Source organism: Saxophila tyrrhenica (assembly GCF_035928015.1).
Source record: "Saxophila tyrrhenica strain CCFEE 5935 chromosome Unknown scaffold_13, whole genome shotgun sequence".
Taxonomy (NCBI): domain Eukaryota; kingdom Fungi; phylum Ascomycota; class Dothideomycetes; order Mycosphaerellales; family Extremaceae; genus Saxophila; species Saxophila tyrrhenica.
Window position 1 is genome coordinate 657,934 of NW_027041745.1, and position 15,762 is coordinate 673,695.

The 15,762-nt window shown below is 55.5% G+C and overlaps 6 protein-coding genes across 6 annotated transcripts; 3 read left to right on the plus strand and 3 right to left on the minus strand.

The window, feature by feature from the left end:
* Nucleotides 1-51: 51 nt before the first annotated feature.
* Nucleotides 52-5,243, minus strand: LTR77_008263 (uncharacterized protein; the record flags this gene model as incomplete). Its single annotated transcript, XM_064805496.1, has 2 exons — nucleotides 52-102; nucleotides 159-5,243. 2 exons carry the CDS (start codon nucleotides 5,241-5,243, stop codon nucleotides 52-54), a joined length of 5,136 nt encoding a protein of 1,711 aa, XP_064656601.1.
* A 1,057-nt stretch (nucleotides 5,244-6,300) lies between these two features.
* Nucleotides 6,301-7,305, minus strand: LTR77_008264 (uncharacterized protein; the record flags this gene model as incomplete). Its single annotated transcript, XM_064805497.1, has 1 exon — nucleotides 6,301-7,305. One exon carries the CDS (start codon nucleotides 7,303-7,305, stop codon nucleotides 6,301-6,303), a length of 1,005 nt encoding a protein of 334 aa, XP_064656602.1.
* A 1,714-nt stretch (nucleotides 7,306-9,019) lies between these two features.
* Nucleotides 9,020-10,018, plus strand: LTR77_008265 (uncharacterized protein; the record flags this gene model as incomplete). Its single annotated transcript, XM_064805498.1, has 1 exon — nucleotides 9,020-10,018. One exon carries the CDS (start codon nucleotides 9,020-9,022, stop codon nucleotides 10,016-10,018), a length of 999 nt encoding a protein of 332 aa, XP_064656603.1.
* A 499-nt stretch (nucleotides 10,019-10,517) lies between these two features.
* LTR77_008266 (uncharacterized protein) lies at nucleotides 10,518-11,411 on the minus strand (the record flags this gene model as incomplete). The annotated part of the gene is made up of 1 exon (XM_064805499.1): nucleotides 10,518-11,411. One exon carries the CDS (start codon nucleotides 11,409-11,411, stop codon nucleotides 10,518-10,520), a length of 894 nt encoding a protein of 297 aa, XP_064656604.1.
* A 1,267-nt stretch (nucleotides 11,412-12,678) lies between these two features.
* LTR77_008267 (uncharacterized protein) lies at nucleotides 12,679-13,360 on the plus strand (the record flags this gene model as incomplete). The annotated part of the gene is made up of 2 exons (XM_064805500.1): nucleotides 12,679-13,274; nucleotides 13,312-13,360. The coding sequence occupies 2 exons, from the start codon at nucleotides 12,679-12,681 to the stop codon at nucleotides 13,358-13,360; spliced, it is 645 nt and encodes a 214-aa protein (XP_064656605.1).
* Nucleotides 13,361-14,333: 973 nt separating this feature from the next.
* LTR77_008268 (uncharacterized protein) lies at nucleotides 14,334-15,484 on the plus strand (the record flags this gene model as incomplete). The annotated part of the gene is made up of 3 exons (XM_064805501.1): nucleotides 14,334-14,540; nucleotides 14,592-14,835; nucleotides 14,907-15,484. The coding sequence occupies 3 exons, from the start codon at nucleotides 14,334-14,336 to the stop codon at nucleotides 15,482-15,484; spliced, it is 1,029 nt and encodes a 342-aa protein (XP_064656606.1).
* Nucleotides 15,485-15,762: the final 278 nt, after the last annotated feature.

A 15,762-nucleotide genomic window follows, 5' to 3' on the forward strand; every position in this document is an offset into this window, starting at 1 on the left:
GCACCAGCAACAGCGTCAGGAAAACAGCGTCAGGAAATGTCAACGGTACGCCTAGTACCGCAGTTTCCCGACCATACTGAAAGTGAACGCTGCATCTCGTTCCTACCAAAATGTCAGCAACAGCTCATCATCAATCAGGGGATAGCAACATGACTTACCGATTTCATCTGCAGCATAAACGTCCTCGTCTGCGAAGACCCCACCCCGCCGGTGGCCGCCGCTCTCCCCAGCGTCCCATCCGGTCCCACAAGCTCCTGCCATATTGTAATCGCAATCCCCGTCCTCCCAATGCGCTCGAAACATCGCTCCTCAAGCGTGACATCGAGCAACTGCTCACCCCTCGACTTGCCCGTTACAAGCACCCGCTTCGTCATGCCCGTCGTACTAGGATCCACGGGTATACTAGGATCAGGCCGAGGCGGGAGCATGATCGTCAAACGCGCGGAGCCCATGTCCCGCCACTTCGACGCATCGTGGCGAGCGTAGAGGCGGCATTTGGTATTCGTGACGCCGAGGGGTGTGCCCATATTAAGATCAAACGTAGGTGTAGCAGCGCCTGAATCAAGGGAGTCGCTGCCGGAACTCCCCGTGCCTTCTCGTGACACGATGGTGCTCTTGGCGATATTGAAGATGCGGCTCCCGTTGCTGAATTTGCGGAGGGCAGACATGGCAGAATTCATTGTGCCGACGGAAGACTGGCTGCCAGCGATAGAAGCCGATCGGGCACCTTTAGAGCGGTAGCTGCTGCCCTTGCGCGACAGCGACTTGATCCATGACGGTGAGCCATTGCCTCGCGCCGCGTTCCTGCGGTCCATTGTTTCGGCCCAGTTGCTGGTTGGCATTGGTCCCCGGGCGTTTTGAAGAGCGATCCAGGTCGGGTTATCAATGCGAGCGCGGTTGATCAGGTTATAGAGCCTCTCGCACTCTTCTGGGCTGCGCGAGCGGAGCATAATGTTGCCGCTCATACGTAACACGGAGTTTGCTGTCGGTGGAGAGCGGATTGAGATGTCGAGAGCAGTGCCACGGCGCAGCGGTACAAGTGGCGTCAACTCCAAAGCGATCAGAGGCTTGACACCATGTGTCGATGGACTGGCGCCCGAAAGGTCGTTAATCTTGCCGGCGACAGCATGAGCTTGTGCTAGGTCGAAGGCTTCGATCAAGCCGGGCGTAACCACTATCTCGCACTCTTCTGGATGCATGCTGTCCCATGATCCGCGATCGTTCCATGAGAGGATACAAGCCAGTGACTTCGCAGAGCCATTTGTGCTTGGCGGTACAGTCCGATATGGTGCTTGCGAAGGTGAGTCGGAGGGCCGCAGAGTATCCTCGGGTTGATCAAACGAAGGCGAGGACTTGGGCGAAGGAGCTCTCGCAGGCTTGACGTTCAGTGGTCTGGTGAAGTCCTTGAGCTCTCCGAGAGTTGAGATAGCCTCATCCACTGTCGACTCGGATGTGATGGACTCGCCATCGTCTTCATCAGAGTATTCGCTATCAGAATAAGAGTCACTGGCGGTTGAAGGTTCGTACTCATGCTTGAGCGGCGACGATGACCGGCGATGCTTCTTCATGAACGCTGGCGTGAGTGATGGCAGTAATCCAGATCGCAAGCCCATGGAGCTTGGCCTCGACGATTGCGTAGGCGTTGGTGGCAACCTGGAGTCGTCTTTGTTAGGCGATTTCTTCTGCAGCTTAGCCGGCGCAGACGACGGGTCCTCGACATGTGTCTTCGGTGTCGCAGTACCACGAAGGCCCTCCTTAGGCGCAGTGGTCTTCCTAAGCTTATTGATCGTCGGCATGTCTTGAGAGGGCACAGAAGAAGTCCGTCTATGCATCGTCGGCCTTCCGGCAGGTCGGTCATCCTCATCAGCACTGTAGTCTGAGGCATGCTCTGGAGACGGCGACCAGGTGCTGTAGTCCATCCCTGGCCGATTAGACTCATGACCAGAAGTCCCCTCAGTCTTAGACCTGACATGGTGGTATCTTGATCGCTTCTGATTTTCGGGGAGACGGTCATGTGCGCTGCTCGGCCGCTCTTCAGCAATCGTATCAATGTGTGCTCGCGGAGAAGAGGCAGCGCCATGATACCGCTTCGGCCTCGCACTTGGTGATTGTGCAAAAGATGGCTCGTCAAACGAGCTATTAACCTCGCTGCCGTCCCATCTAGGCGCCGATGCTCCCGCCTGCTCACCGATGGGTACCTCCGATTCAGTCGGTGACGGAGGCTCATCGTAGCTTCTCGAAGGTATCCTGAGCGCATTGAAACTCGACTGCCGTGTGAGTCTAGGAGGCATGGGGTCGGATCCGAGCATATCGAGCCATTCCTCGGACTGATCCTCGCTTGATTGTAGAGACATGACCTCACGCCACTCAGCCTCAGTTGCTGTGAGGCCGCGGACCATGACCACGAGCTCGCCGTCCTTGTCGCCTCTGCGTGCCGTGACATAATTGGCGAGAATAGGTGGGAAGAGAAGCCAGCGTCCAGACACGTCCACTTCGCAGAATAGCACATCTCCGGCTCCACTGAGTCTTGGTGGGTTGTCTCGTCTTATGAGCTCGACCTTGCAGCCGACTTGCTGTCCGCTCGAGTGGTAGAGCTCCATGTCAAAGTAGTCTCTAGCCCGCACACTTCTGGCTGGGTCAATCCTGACGCCATTGAGCTGCACCAGATTTCGCGGGTCGCGTGCCCGCGTAGGGTCGACTGCTGCAGCTGCTTCATCTTCTAATCGTGCGCGCTCATCATTTGATCGTTGTCGAGCGTCTGCGACGAGGTCCTGGTATGCAGCGGCAACATCGTCTGCAAGTGCTGATGGCTTGATCTGGCATATCGCTTTCAACGTCTTGCTCAGGTTCTTGATGCGCACCAAAGGTCGTTTGAGGAGGTAGGCGACATCCACCTGTTCATCGCTGCTTGCTGTGTCTTTGCCGGGTTGCTGGATGCCGTTGTCCCACTTCGAAGAGCCATCATTGCTGGACTCGTTAGCGGGCGCCAGGTTGACAACTATGTCCTCAAAGCCCAGCCGCCACACCCTTAGGTACTCTGAGTAGACCTTGGCGGTTGTCTGCGCCCACAACAGAAGCTCGTTCGCGTCGTGCATCGGTATCCGCTTGTGGCTAGTCTTGAGTCGTTCAAGCGATACTCCCATGTCGTAGATTGGTTGCGTCAAGGCTGGATTGTCGTGCAAAGAGCTCTTCCGTGAACCAGATGCTTTGCTCGCGTCGCTCTTCGAGATGACATACGTAAGTAGTACCGGTATGACACCATCGACCAGTGTTCGCAGTTCCCGCTGGTACTTGAGCTCGTCCGTAGAGATTTCGTTCATCAAATCGGGGACGGAAGCATTGTTGCGGCTGACCCGGCGTGTTCGCATGCTCCGCGCAGGCGCGATCCTGTTATTATCGCGTGTTGTAGAAAGCACCGACATCAGGTCCGAATGCTTCGTCAGTCTGCGCTTGAGTCCGGGCCCATTGAGCGCAGGTTCATCGCCATCGCTAGCTCGCGACAGCACACTGCCTTCCATAATGGTCGATTGACGGTCCGAAGGTGCCGCGCTCACTCCACGTACCGCCCGGTCCTTAACCGGAGACTGTGTGTTGCGGCGCGCACCCCTACGCTTCAGATTTGTTGGGGTTGAGTCGTTGACCCAGTCATCTATCGAGTTCCAGCCTTGAGGTGCCTCGTGCGTCACGACGGGCTCTGGACTTGGTTTTGATCGCCTCGCTCTGCCGCCGCTTCTCCGCCGACTTGACTCAAGCAACTCGTCACCATCAGATGTACGCTTGTTAGTGTGGCGAGGCTCATCGGATACGACGGAAGGTTCTGAGGGAGCAGAAAATGGATCTTCTGGCATCTCAGCCAGCCATCCCTGAATGCGACCACCACCGCCAGGAAACTTCGGTATAGGCGTATGAGGAGGCTTGTTTGCTGGTATTCGAGACTTCGCTGGCTTGTCGTCTTCAGCTCGGGGTGCTAGCCTCTGCTTGCCTCTGCTGACGCGACGAGGCGCGTCTTCCGCGTCGGAAGAGCGATTGCGGGTCTGCACGTCATCTACAATCTTGCTTGCGGTCCTCTCCTTAGGAGCAGTGCGTGGTCGAGGTGTGTAGTCCTTCGTTGGTGATGGATCGGGTGTCGTGATGTCGGTGCTCGTGCTCGGCTTGCCGGCCGAAGAAGGGGCTGTAAAGCTGCTATCCGACGCCGGTACTCTCACCTTACCTTGCTCATCGAGCGTCCTTGACCGCCGCCGCCGCGGCTTGACGTAGACCTTCGTGCCGGGCGACTCATAATCGGGCGCGCTTTCGCTATTGTCAGCATATCCCGGCGAACGGGATCTTCGTGGTACCTTGCGCGGCTCGCGCTGTTCCACGAAGTCCTGGGTGGATGGTGGCACTTTTAAGCCAACACTGACCACACTTCTACGAACAGTTACTGGCTTCGGGGTTATGTCCTTGGAAGTATCCTTCTCATCCTTCTCAGGACTAGGCTCCTCCTTCTTTACCACGCGATCTCTGCGCCAGTGGCCATCGCTGACCAGACGCTTCTTAGGCGTTGTGGCCGCTTTGACGTCTGGCGATATCTCAACCGCTGGTTTTGACCTTCGTCTCACCCATGCCTTCTTCTGTGTATCGATCTCTCGCGAAGTTTTGCGGTTCGACGCTTGGTTGTTCGCAGCCTTGCCGTCCGACTTTGGCGTCTTCGGCGTGGTTGGGACGGGATCTGCTGTTGCCGCCTCACTGCCGCTCTGATCTGCGCCATGGTTCACCGCCTCCTCTTCCTCCTCTACGACCACAACAACCTCATTCTGCTCTTGCGCAACACCCGCTCCACCCTCATTCCAACCTTCGATCTTGGACTTGAAGTCTTGCGATCTCTTCCTGGCTAAGTCCCGCCCCAGATCCGCTCCCTTCTTCGTAGGCGAAATCTGTGCGGCATTCGGCGAGGGCATTGGCGGAGCCGGAGTATCTGGAAAGTCTGAGAGCCAGTCAGTGATCGGTTTTGTAGCTGTAACATGCCGTGAAGGACGATTCTCGCCCCGAAAGGCAGCGCGAGCAGCAGCCTGAGCGACTTGACTAGTATGTGTGTGTAGATTCTCCCGTAAGAGTGGTCTTTCTTCGGCCACTTTGCTCTCCGACGCTTTGCTGCGCGACGCTTTGCTCTTGGAGGCCTTGGTCTTCGATGTCTTGCTCTTCGAGCCTTTGCTCTTCTTCGACCTCTTGTTCCGCGACTCTCGGGAAGGTTGATTGCCCATCTTCGCGACTTGTATAAGGAAATTAGTGACATACCTTGTCTTTGGCCGCCTACCACGAGTTGGCTGTTCTCGAGTCGCACTCATGCAGGGTGCAGCCTCGTGTCTTCTTCACCGGTAGCAGTTGTAGTCTTCGAGCTCCGTCATTCATGCTGTGGTATCAAAAGCGGTGCTCGTTCCGTTGGAGGTCGTACAGCAGTCGTTGCTACGCCAGATTGGTGGGTTCGTTCGTCGGTGTTCGTGAGACTCGGTGATTGACGCGCAGTGTGTATTGATGGGCGCGATAGGTTGCCAGTCGTATGTGTTTCCTCGACAGCGCTTCTCATGCGATTTCACGGGCGGATCGTTTGGTGGGTCGAAGAAGTCAGAACCAAACATTGGATAAACACAGTATTCTTGGCCCGAGCTCGTCCTTCTACAGACCCGGACCCATGTTCAGCCTTGGTTGCACGAGATTTTGACGAGCCTCGAAACAATCCTTGTCTTTTCACTACACAATGCTTGACGACATCGACAAGACTCCTCGTCTCTCTTCGCTTCTAATAAGAATTCGGATGGCTGGCGATGCCGTTGAGGAGCCTCGATGTGCCGATCGCTCTACCTCCCATTCGTCGGGAGCTGGAGCTCTGGAAACCTTGCAGGCGGGTTGCATATGCAAGCAGCAACCTTGTCCACGATTGGGCCCCAAGACCAACTTTTCGTGCCAGCCAGGATGAGGCTCAGCCGCTGATATGGAACTTCTCATCGCTTGACCATCACTCTGATCAGGACCTCGATGGCTACATGCATGGCAGGTCAGGTGTAGGGGTGACGCAGGCGTAGTCTTGGGGTGTAGAGGGGACGGGACGGCACAAAAGCTACGCTGCCGTGTACCTACTACCACTGCAGTGGCGGGCCAGTACTGGAGGCACCCTCCATCAAGGAGACAAGGGACACCCTCGTGGCTTTCAATGATACCCAGTACATTAGACAACATTGGAGCTAACACGAACCGCTGCCGGGGCTGCCGGTACCTTTGTCACCAAATACACGAACACCAATATGACCAGAAAGACTATAGTCAAGCTGTCTGAGCTGCCTGGTCTTTCGCCCACGATACTGCCGCAGCCCATTCTTCCCCTTGAGACTCCAGTCCAACATTCGCCAGCTCCTCCACCAGTGCCTGCCCGGCGTACTTGGCCCACCACATCTCCTCCAGACCACAGAGCGCCACCGCCCAATGGAGCAGCACCAATAACGCGAACGGCTCGTGGTTGCAGACTGCATCGATGAATCCGGGCCATGTCTTCTTCACCCAGCTGATAGCTCGCTTGCGATTGCGCGTAAAGCACAACTCCAGCTCGTCGATAGTGCGGTCGTACGTTTGATCACCAGCTTGCAGTTCTCTCAGCTCTCGCAGTCGTCGCATCGCCTCCAGGTCCTCCACAGAGGCAACACACTCCTGCGCCGACGTCTGGCCGAACATGCTGGCACAAGGTCCATTGAGAAAAGCATCCGGGTTCAGGTCGATGATGGTCCAGACGCCTTTCAAGAAGCCTTGAATATGCAGCAAGCACTGCGCAGCGCTCTCTCCATGTAGTAGCGGCAGCACCACAGACGTCGCCATAGTCAGGATGGAAGCGAGGAAGACCGCCTCCAGGTTCGACGATTCCACTGCTGCTTGCAGCGCACTAACAGCGTCGGTGTGATATCGCAGTGACGCTTGAAGGAGCGCTTTCGGAGCCGCAGTCGTCTTGCTTGCCAGGTGCGCCGCTGAAAGTGCGAAGATAGCGTCCATTAGAAAGACGTGGCTCTGTGCTTGCTCAATGGCGTGGTCGCGGAGGAGGACTGTCTGCTGAGACGTAAAGCTGCGGCAAGTTTCCGTGCACCATTGATGCGATAGGCGGAGCTCCAGCTGTCGCTTTTCGTTCAGTGAGACTGGCTCCGACTTTTGATAAGGATAGTGACACGCCTCCTCGCGGTCCTGACAGTTGGAGCAGCTGGGTTTGGCTTCGTCGCATTTCACGCGTCTGCGTTTGCAACAATAGCAGCCCTTTCTCGTCTTCTTGTGCGGCTTGATACGCATGACTTGAATTTTCAAGTTTGAAATTTCGCTGATATGAGGATCTAGGTCCTGCTTGAAGTACTCAACAGTCACGGTAGGTGCCTTTGAAGCTGAAGGTTGCAGGTGAGTTGCTTCGCCCAGCTGGTGCGGCTGTACAACAACAAGCCGCATTCGCATTCGACCAACCAATTTCATTCTGTTCTCGGAATCTATACCATCTATTCATACATCGTCTCTTATCATGCCGCAACCCTTGTCCAACCTCAGCGATCAAGCCGGCAATTGAGCGAACTCGTCTGCCTCAATGCTCTCGACACTCAAGTCTCATAGCTCTGCTTGTACAGACTGTAGCCCCGGATGCTGACGGCCAGCACACCCACCATCATCGCCGAACCGAAGACGTACAACGTCCACTTGTGGGACATGATGTACCCGTCGTCTGCGACAAGTCAGCGAAGATCGCAGCAGCGTCCTAGATCCAACTTACCACCCATCATACAATACTCCACCACCCGCTAAATGTTGCATGAAGTTATCGCCACGCTCATCGCATGCAGCGTGACCATATGCTTCGCCCACGGGATCCCGGCCGACCGCCAATTCGGATGCTGGGCCTATTTGATATGATACACCATCCCCACAGCGACAAAAAAACCCAGCCACGACAATCTGCAGTACCAACTCGGCCAAATACGATCTCACCACCCAGCGAAGTCGAGCCTCCACCGGCGATGACACCAGCGCCAACCGCCTGCGTGACGAAGCACACGACGTCCCCGCCGACGAACATCTTGGTGATTCACGTCGACCGCAACAACGAGTGCTTCTCCTCGCCCGTCGTGCGCACGAGCCGCCCGAGCGTCGTGTAGATGGCGGTGGCGAAGAGGACGGGGGCGAAGAGGACGGGGGCGAGGAGGATGCAGAGGGCCTGAATGATTTTGGGGACGGTGGAGGTGGGGTTGTTGCTGGAGAGGGCGCGGGTGATGAAGCTGGTTGTTTCCGCTGATGGGGAGTTCTTGCGACTGGTGGGTATGATGGGGGTTTGTCGGAACTGGGAGGGGAGGACGTACTTGTCCCGCCGACCACGATGGGGATGCAGAACCAGGCGCAGTGTTGGAAGAGGCGGAAGAGGTTGGCGAGCGTGGGGAGGGCGAAGAGGGAGGCGAAGACTGCGGCGGCGGGGATAGAGTCGCCGGTGCTTATGCCGTTGGCGATGCTATGGTATGAGATTTGTTCGTTCTACGGCTGGAGTGTGAGTGTTGGCGATGTCGGTCTGAGTCGATTGTTGGGATTGTATTGCTGTCGTCTTTCGTTGTCCATTACATGTTGGGAAGGCATTGCTGCGCATCTGTCAATCATGTCTATCATCAAGCAGGGAGTCTATGAAAATAGTCGGTTGAGACATTCGCAGAGGCTGGCGAAGTCCCAGATATGATCAATGTGATCGCTCATTGAGCGGAAGCGAGTGCGAGCAGAAGAAGCAAATGCATTGTCCATCATAATCACTTCCTGTGCCACCTGAAATTACAGTACTCCAGAAACATGGCCTCTGTCATTACATCCCCTGTCGAGAAATCAGATGGTCGACAGTAGACGAGATGAAGGAGCTGCGTAGCCATTGAATGTTGGTTGCCGCTCTCGCACCTGGCTGGTCTCGTACCTTGCTGCAGCCCTCTCCTCATTTTCAAAACTACCACGGCCTTTGAGCACCCTCTAGGACTTGACTGGATGCGAAATGAGTGCGCAATATCCGGGCAAAGTGAGTCTGGAACAATGCAGCAGGCTGCCCGACGGATCGAATGAAGCCACAGAGATCGCTGTTCAGGGCGTCCGCGTGGATGGTGGTGAAGATGAGGCCAGACTATCTACTGAGAAGATGGCGACGCTACCAGAACGGCCGGATGGTCCTGGTGTCCCAGTGGACGATACGCCAGACATTCGCTCCAAGCGGGACCTGGCAGTACTCTCCGAGATTGAGGACGCTGAGACGGGTGCATTCTTACGGTCCACTCACGGGTACATCGACCACTCGGGCGCCGCGTGGTTTGGTCGCTTGCCTGGTGTCCGAAAACATGATCTGACTGTCGAGGACCTCAAACGCACCTTGAAGCAAATACCGGACGAGCAAATCTACTCACTGGCGACGCCATCTATCACTGCCTTCCACCCGCGCTCCGGTGATGTGACCAGTATCTACATCAAAAGGCCCCAGCTGACGGGCTTCGACGATGCAGACGTAGCTGCGCTTCTGCCGGGGTTGCTGATTGAAGAGGCCAAGCTGCTGGAATTCCTGAAGCCACGCCCTCATTCAAACCTCATCAGATATCACGGATGTACATTAAAGGACGGGCGGGTGACGGGTTTAGCTCTCGACAAATACGACGTTCTACTCCTGTACCGCTATGAAGACCGGCCCCTGCCCTTCAACACTGCTGCTTGCATGGACGGGATACGTGCGGGTGTGGAACATCTGCACTCGCTTGGACTGGCACACAATGACCTCAATCCTATGAACGTCCTCCTCGACAAAGACGACCGGCCGGTCATCATCGACTTCGGGTCGTGTAAAAGGTTTGGCGAGCAGCTAGTTTCAGCGGGCACTCCCGGCTGGATAGATGAGGAGTACGCTGTCTCCGCGCAGGAGAATGATGAAGTTGCTTTGCGCAAGATCGAATTTTGGTTGGCGGCGCAGAGCAAGAACAGTGACCTAGCTTTGTATCGATGTTGGCTGTAACCACGACTCGGAGAAAACACCTTGTCGACGAGTGTTGCAGGCCGCAGCTCTAGTACAGCAGATGGGGAGTCATCAAGATTTGCTGGACAATTAGGGAAGAGATGCTCACCAGCATGGTGTCACGTCAGGTTGTAAGGCCACAGTTGAGCTTCTATCTTCGGATGAGATGCTTCGCCTTCTCGCTTGCCTTGCCTCCCCTAGGCATCATAGCTGATGCCCAAGTAGGCCGCGATCTCTACTATACCCTCTCTCGCCGGGGCTAAGAGGGCAACGAAGGGCAGCATGGCCTTCTTTTCAAGCATTGCAGGAACGGGAAGCATATCCCAGCATTGGGTAGTGTTCACGGAACCAAAGGTAAGTGGAATATGGATTTCAGAAAGACGTTTCTCAGTTCTCTTCTTGTCGTACGCTACATAAGTGCAGCTTGTGTCATCACGACCTTCCCTAATATTATATATAGTAGTATACCCATCACCTTCTCGTCTAGGGCACCTCCACCCTACTCAATGTCCACCTTCTTCACTTCAACGTACCCACTATCAAGCTTTGGAACCTCGATCCTCAGGACACCGTCTTCCATCCTCGCTGTAATAGCATCCATATCGACAGCAGCTGGATTCGCCCTGCTCCCCAACCTCACTTTCCTCTCAAAAACTCCAACCTTGCGCTCATTCAATGCGAGCGTCTGCAAGAACTCCTCATCCCCAGGTCGGTACACCACACCAGCGACGCTCAGCTCAGACTTCTCCGCGTCCCAGTTGACACCGACATCCTCTTTCTTGGCTCCCGGCAAGGAGACGTGCACGACGAAGGACTCAGGAGTGTCGAAGACGTCGACTTCGGGCTTGAAGTCGTCATTCGAGTCTTTGCTGGCTTCTTGCTGGCCGAAGAGCTGCTCTTGGAACATGTTGGCCAGAGCACCGAAGCCGCCCATAGGTGGGAAGCCGGGAGGACCGTGGTGTGGTCCGGCTCTGCTGCCCCAGGGTCCACGACCGCGGCCTCGGGGACCACAGCCTCGTCCACGGTGTGAGCCTGGACCTCGAGGTTGTTCTTGTGATTGCTCGGAGGAGGGCTGAGCATCAGCGGTGGTGTTGGACGGGCCTGCCTCTGTGTCGGCGTTGTTCTCAGGCGGGGCTTGGTCTTGAGAAGGAGGGCCACGGTGGGCGTGTGGTCCGTGGCCGCCACGTCCTCGGAAGGCAAACGGTCCACCGAACCCGAACGCTGGCCATCCTTGAACCCAAGGGTTTTGTCCGCCGAAGGTGTTGTTGGCCTCGTTGTTGTTATCATCACCGCTACGGTTGGCGAACATTGGGTGATTCTGGCCCGCTTCTTCCATGGAGGCTACCCAGTCCCAGAAGGGAGCGCTTTGGTTGTAGTAGTTGACTGAAGGCATGCTTTCTGTTGTCGAAAGTAGTAAGATCAAAAAGAAGTGATTGTTTTGTGATGATATGGAGAGTTGGGATGAACAGTAGCACACACCACACCTTTATAGACGAGCTCGACAAGCAAGAGGCAGCTCTCCAGGCAACGGCCCACGTTGTCCTCGGACCCGAACGGCGTCGCAAAGCAAGTATCTCTCCGTTCGAAAGAATCAGATGGAGCAGATTGGAAGCAGAGTGAATAACATAGAAGAAGATCTACAAGGAGATAGGTAGCTACCCGCCACGCGTTCGCAGAAGGTGGTAGGAAAAGTAGGCAGGGCGGGAGCTGATAGGTTGGAGAGAGGTCTTCTTGAGTGCGCTAGTGAGATGGTGGCGAGGTCGAGGTGACGGGTGTGGCGATATGGAGTTGGTGAAGGCGTTGTTGCATGACGACCATTCCACTGATGATGGCAAGGATGGTTCTCGAGACGGCAGTGAGTCAAGAAAGACCATATGTCACGAAGAGGCGAGTAAGGTCTGGTTGTGCTAGGGAGGAACTCGCCCGACCCGATCGCCGTGTGGCGCAACACCTGGCCACATGTGCACGTTCAACCACCTTCCGGATGCTCCATCCTACTTCCTAAGACCCTCAACTCTGCAGCACAGTCAGTCCAGTACTATCAACAAGGCAGTGCGGCTCATTGGCCTTCTGTTCCGACAGAGCTCATGAAGCGGGTGGTAAATGCCTACCTTACTGTGCAGCGAACAGAATGCTTGCAAGCACAGCTATACTGCTATCAGTCCAAATCATAGCGATGCATTAGGGCTATGCACGCCATGAGGGGTTCCTGCCACTGTCGTTGCTCGAGGCACTGTATACAAGGTAAAGTTCAATGCCGCGTTCCGTCTTCTAAGGGTATCAAGTCGTCTTGAAAGACAGGGGCTCTATCAAGAAGAATTTGATTCTGTTCCTCGCGTTTCGATGATGGTACCGACGTGTCGACTGAGGTTCGAGCTGAACTCAATGGCCTCGTCGAGCTCGACGGCGAGGGAGAGGATGGGGATAAGGACAAGGACAAGAAAGAAGATGAGAAGGTCTTACGCCGCCGTAGCCCCCGTAGGACTCATAGGACGAACGCAGAGAATGCAAGGCTCCGTGAGGTTGGGGAAGGAAGATACAAGGATCCAGCCAAGCGCGCCAGAGCATACGGCAGCATTCTGAAGTGCTTCAACCCTGGCCCCGTCCACTACACACCGCTGGATGAGGCTGCTCCCAACTGCGCCAGATTCGCAACCCACATGAACGCCATCATCGACGTGGCCAAGCAGATGTCGGAGTGGCCGAGGGATGATCTGTCACTAGGCACTTTATGCTTCTTACGCAACGCACCGATTGACTGGCTAAGACGGCAGATCACCGACGGCTTCACCGCCGCAGCTCAGGACATCCTCGGACACACACAGTTCGAATCAGTCCTTCTTGACGCCATTCCGCGCCCTATCATCGACCATCTCGACAACATACTCGTATATGTCGACTGTGTGAGGCGTCCAAACATCCTTCCTTTGCTCTATGGCGGCGGTGGAACAGCCGCACCAGCTGGCTGGAAGCGGCTCGATGGACACGCGGGCATGGTTGATGGGACACGAAAGGCCTATAACATACATGAAAAGGCCCTACAGCAGCTAGGTATTATGCCGAAGTTCAGCATCGTATGGAGCTCAGCACGTGCCAACCGATCACCGGTACTCCCGCTTGTCGTCGAAGGCTTACTCCAGGTCCACTTCGACGTCTGCACTCTAGAGCCTTCCCTTCCTAAAACTGAAGAACTGTTCGTTTCCGATAGCCTTGGGCGTCTCGTCCGAGACTTCGGCGCAAACGTCAACCCAGACTTGTTTGCAAAAGGCAATATACTTTGCTCTTTGAAGCAGGGTGTTCGAGCTCACTACATCTCTACTGCCCATTGCTCATTGTGTGTGATCAGGAGATTAAGCAAGATGAGAAGACCAGGGACTGGGACTAAGTGGACGGGCTCACGCGCGTCCACGGACCGTGTCTCGACAAGGAGGAGAGAGCAGCCCGCCGCCAGTACCTCCCAGCATACCCGAAAGCCTGCTCGACCTGTCGTTATTTTGGAAAAGGCGAGGCTTGCAACGGTGAGATGCCATGCAACTACTGTGAGACCAGGCCCTGGCACACCTACGTACACCGCGTCGACTGCGAGACCCGAGGCCTACCGGGTGTTCCTAAAGAAGAGAGGTGTACTGCTTGTCTAGATTGGTCAAGGATATGCGATGGGAAGCATCCGTGTGAGGCGTGCTGTCAGGGCAGCTCAACGTGTGCGTACAAAGAACCTAGGAAGGATGGAAAGGCGAGGGAACCGTTGGCATTTTCATGCTGCCAATGGTGAAGGTACGGTGTGCTCTGCGACGGCCGCCTGCCTTGCTCGATGTGCACCAGGGAGGGGGTAAAGTGTGTGTACGACCAACGGCGGAGGGTTGAGGGGCGGGAAGGCAAGACGAGGGCAAGCGAGGGACAGTGAAACCGGCCCACCAGGTCAGAGCGGGAGATGTAAAGGATCTTCTCACAGACAAGAAAGGCCTACCCACGGGACTGATGTGGCCTTTTATGTTGCATCTGGGTCCCGGAGAAGACTGCCGGATGTCCCAGTTGGGCCGCTTTCCCCGTTCCTCGCTTGGAGGGTCATCGTTTTTTGAACTCTGTAGATACAGAAGCTATTTGTCTACTACGCTTGTCAACCTGTTCCTGTGTGGCTTGCGACTATCAACACCCATCGGCGTTCAAGACGGAGTACGGAATGGCGAGCGCGCCCTTTGGTGGAGCAACGGTAGGTACAAAAAGTCTATTTTCTCGCGGGGTATATATTGCCTCGTCATCTGTAATGTTGCTTCCACTTGGAACGTCTAGACTATTGAATGAACTTCCGTGAAATATGACCAGCGAGACTGAGCTAGATGTCGTCGATCGAACAGCAAGTCATACAGACTCTCGTTCTGCTCGTTCCGCGCGGGAAGTCGACCTCGTCGGAACTCAAACCAATGTCTCAGGCCGAGAAGACCAGCCGCCAGATGGAGGATATGGTTGGGTCTGTACGGCATGCGTCTTCGCCATAAATGCACATACATGGGGCGTGAACGCCGTGAGTCTTTTCAGCCAATATCATTAAGCATCTGACTGACAAAAGCAACAGTCATGGGGTGTCTTCCTAGCCCACTTCCTCTCCCACGACACCTTCACCAACGCCTCCAACCTGGAATACGCACTAATCGGCGGCCTCTCCATCTCAATGTCTCTCTTCATCTCGCCCCTCGTCGGCGTCTCCAACGAAAAGCTCGGGACTCGACCCAGCCTCTTCATCGGCACAGCTCTGGTATTCACCTCCATGCTGACCGCGTCCTTCGCAACCCAAATCTGGCATCTCTTCCTCTCGCAAGGTACCAAACTAATGAGCAAAACCCTACCATTTCTGAGACATTTGCTAACCCCTTTGCCCTTCTGTTTGCAGGCGTCTGCTTCGGCTTCGGGCTAGGCTTCCTGTACATCACCGCCGCTCCAACGCTCGGGCAATGGTTTCTCAAGAAACGCAGTCTCGCGGTCGGAATCGCTTCCTCTGGCGCCGGGTTCGGTGGGCTGGCGTACAATCTCGCTGCTGGCGCCGGAGTAGAGTCTCTTGGGGTACAGTGGACGTATCGACTCCTTGCTCTTTGCACGCTTGTGGCCAACTTGATCTGCTCGATTTTGCTGAAGGATCGGAACACCGCTGTCAAGCCGCAGCCGCGGGGACTCAACAACCTCCGGGAGTTTGGTCACGTCTCAGTGGTATTGATAATAAGCTGGGGCGCGTTCACAGAGCTGGGTTATATTGTTCTTCTGTACTCGCTGCCGAATTATGCCCAGTCCATCGGCCTGTCCGCGCAGCAGGGCTCCGTGGTCGGTGCAGTTTTGAACCTGGGACTGGCGTTCGGTCGGCCTGCCGTGGGATTCCTTTCGGATTCTTTTGGTCGCATCGATGTTGCTACTGGTGAGTTGCAAAACAACATTCCAAGATTTCCCAAGCTGACAGCAACATCTCACCAGCCATGACCGGCCTCTGCGGAATTTTCTGCCTTACCATCTGGGTACCAGCACAGTCATACGCTGTGCTTCTGGTGTTCGCCTTCTTGAGCGGCACAGTGACAGGAACTTTCTGTGAGCATCACGCCCTTCCTTCTTTCAATACGAACACTAACACTCTTTAGGGGGCACAGTCGTACCCGTAACAGCGGAAGTGGTCGGCCTTCAACGACTGCCAGCTGCGTTCGGGATGATATGCCTGCCGCTGGTCTTCCCTACCGTTTTCGCAGAGCCGATAGCCTTACAGC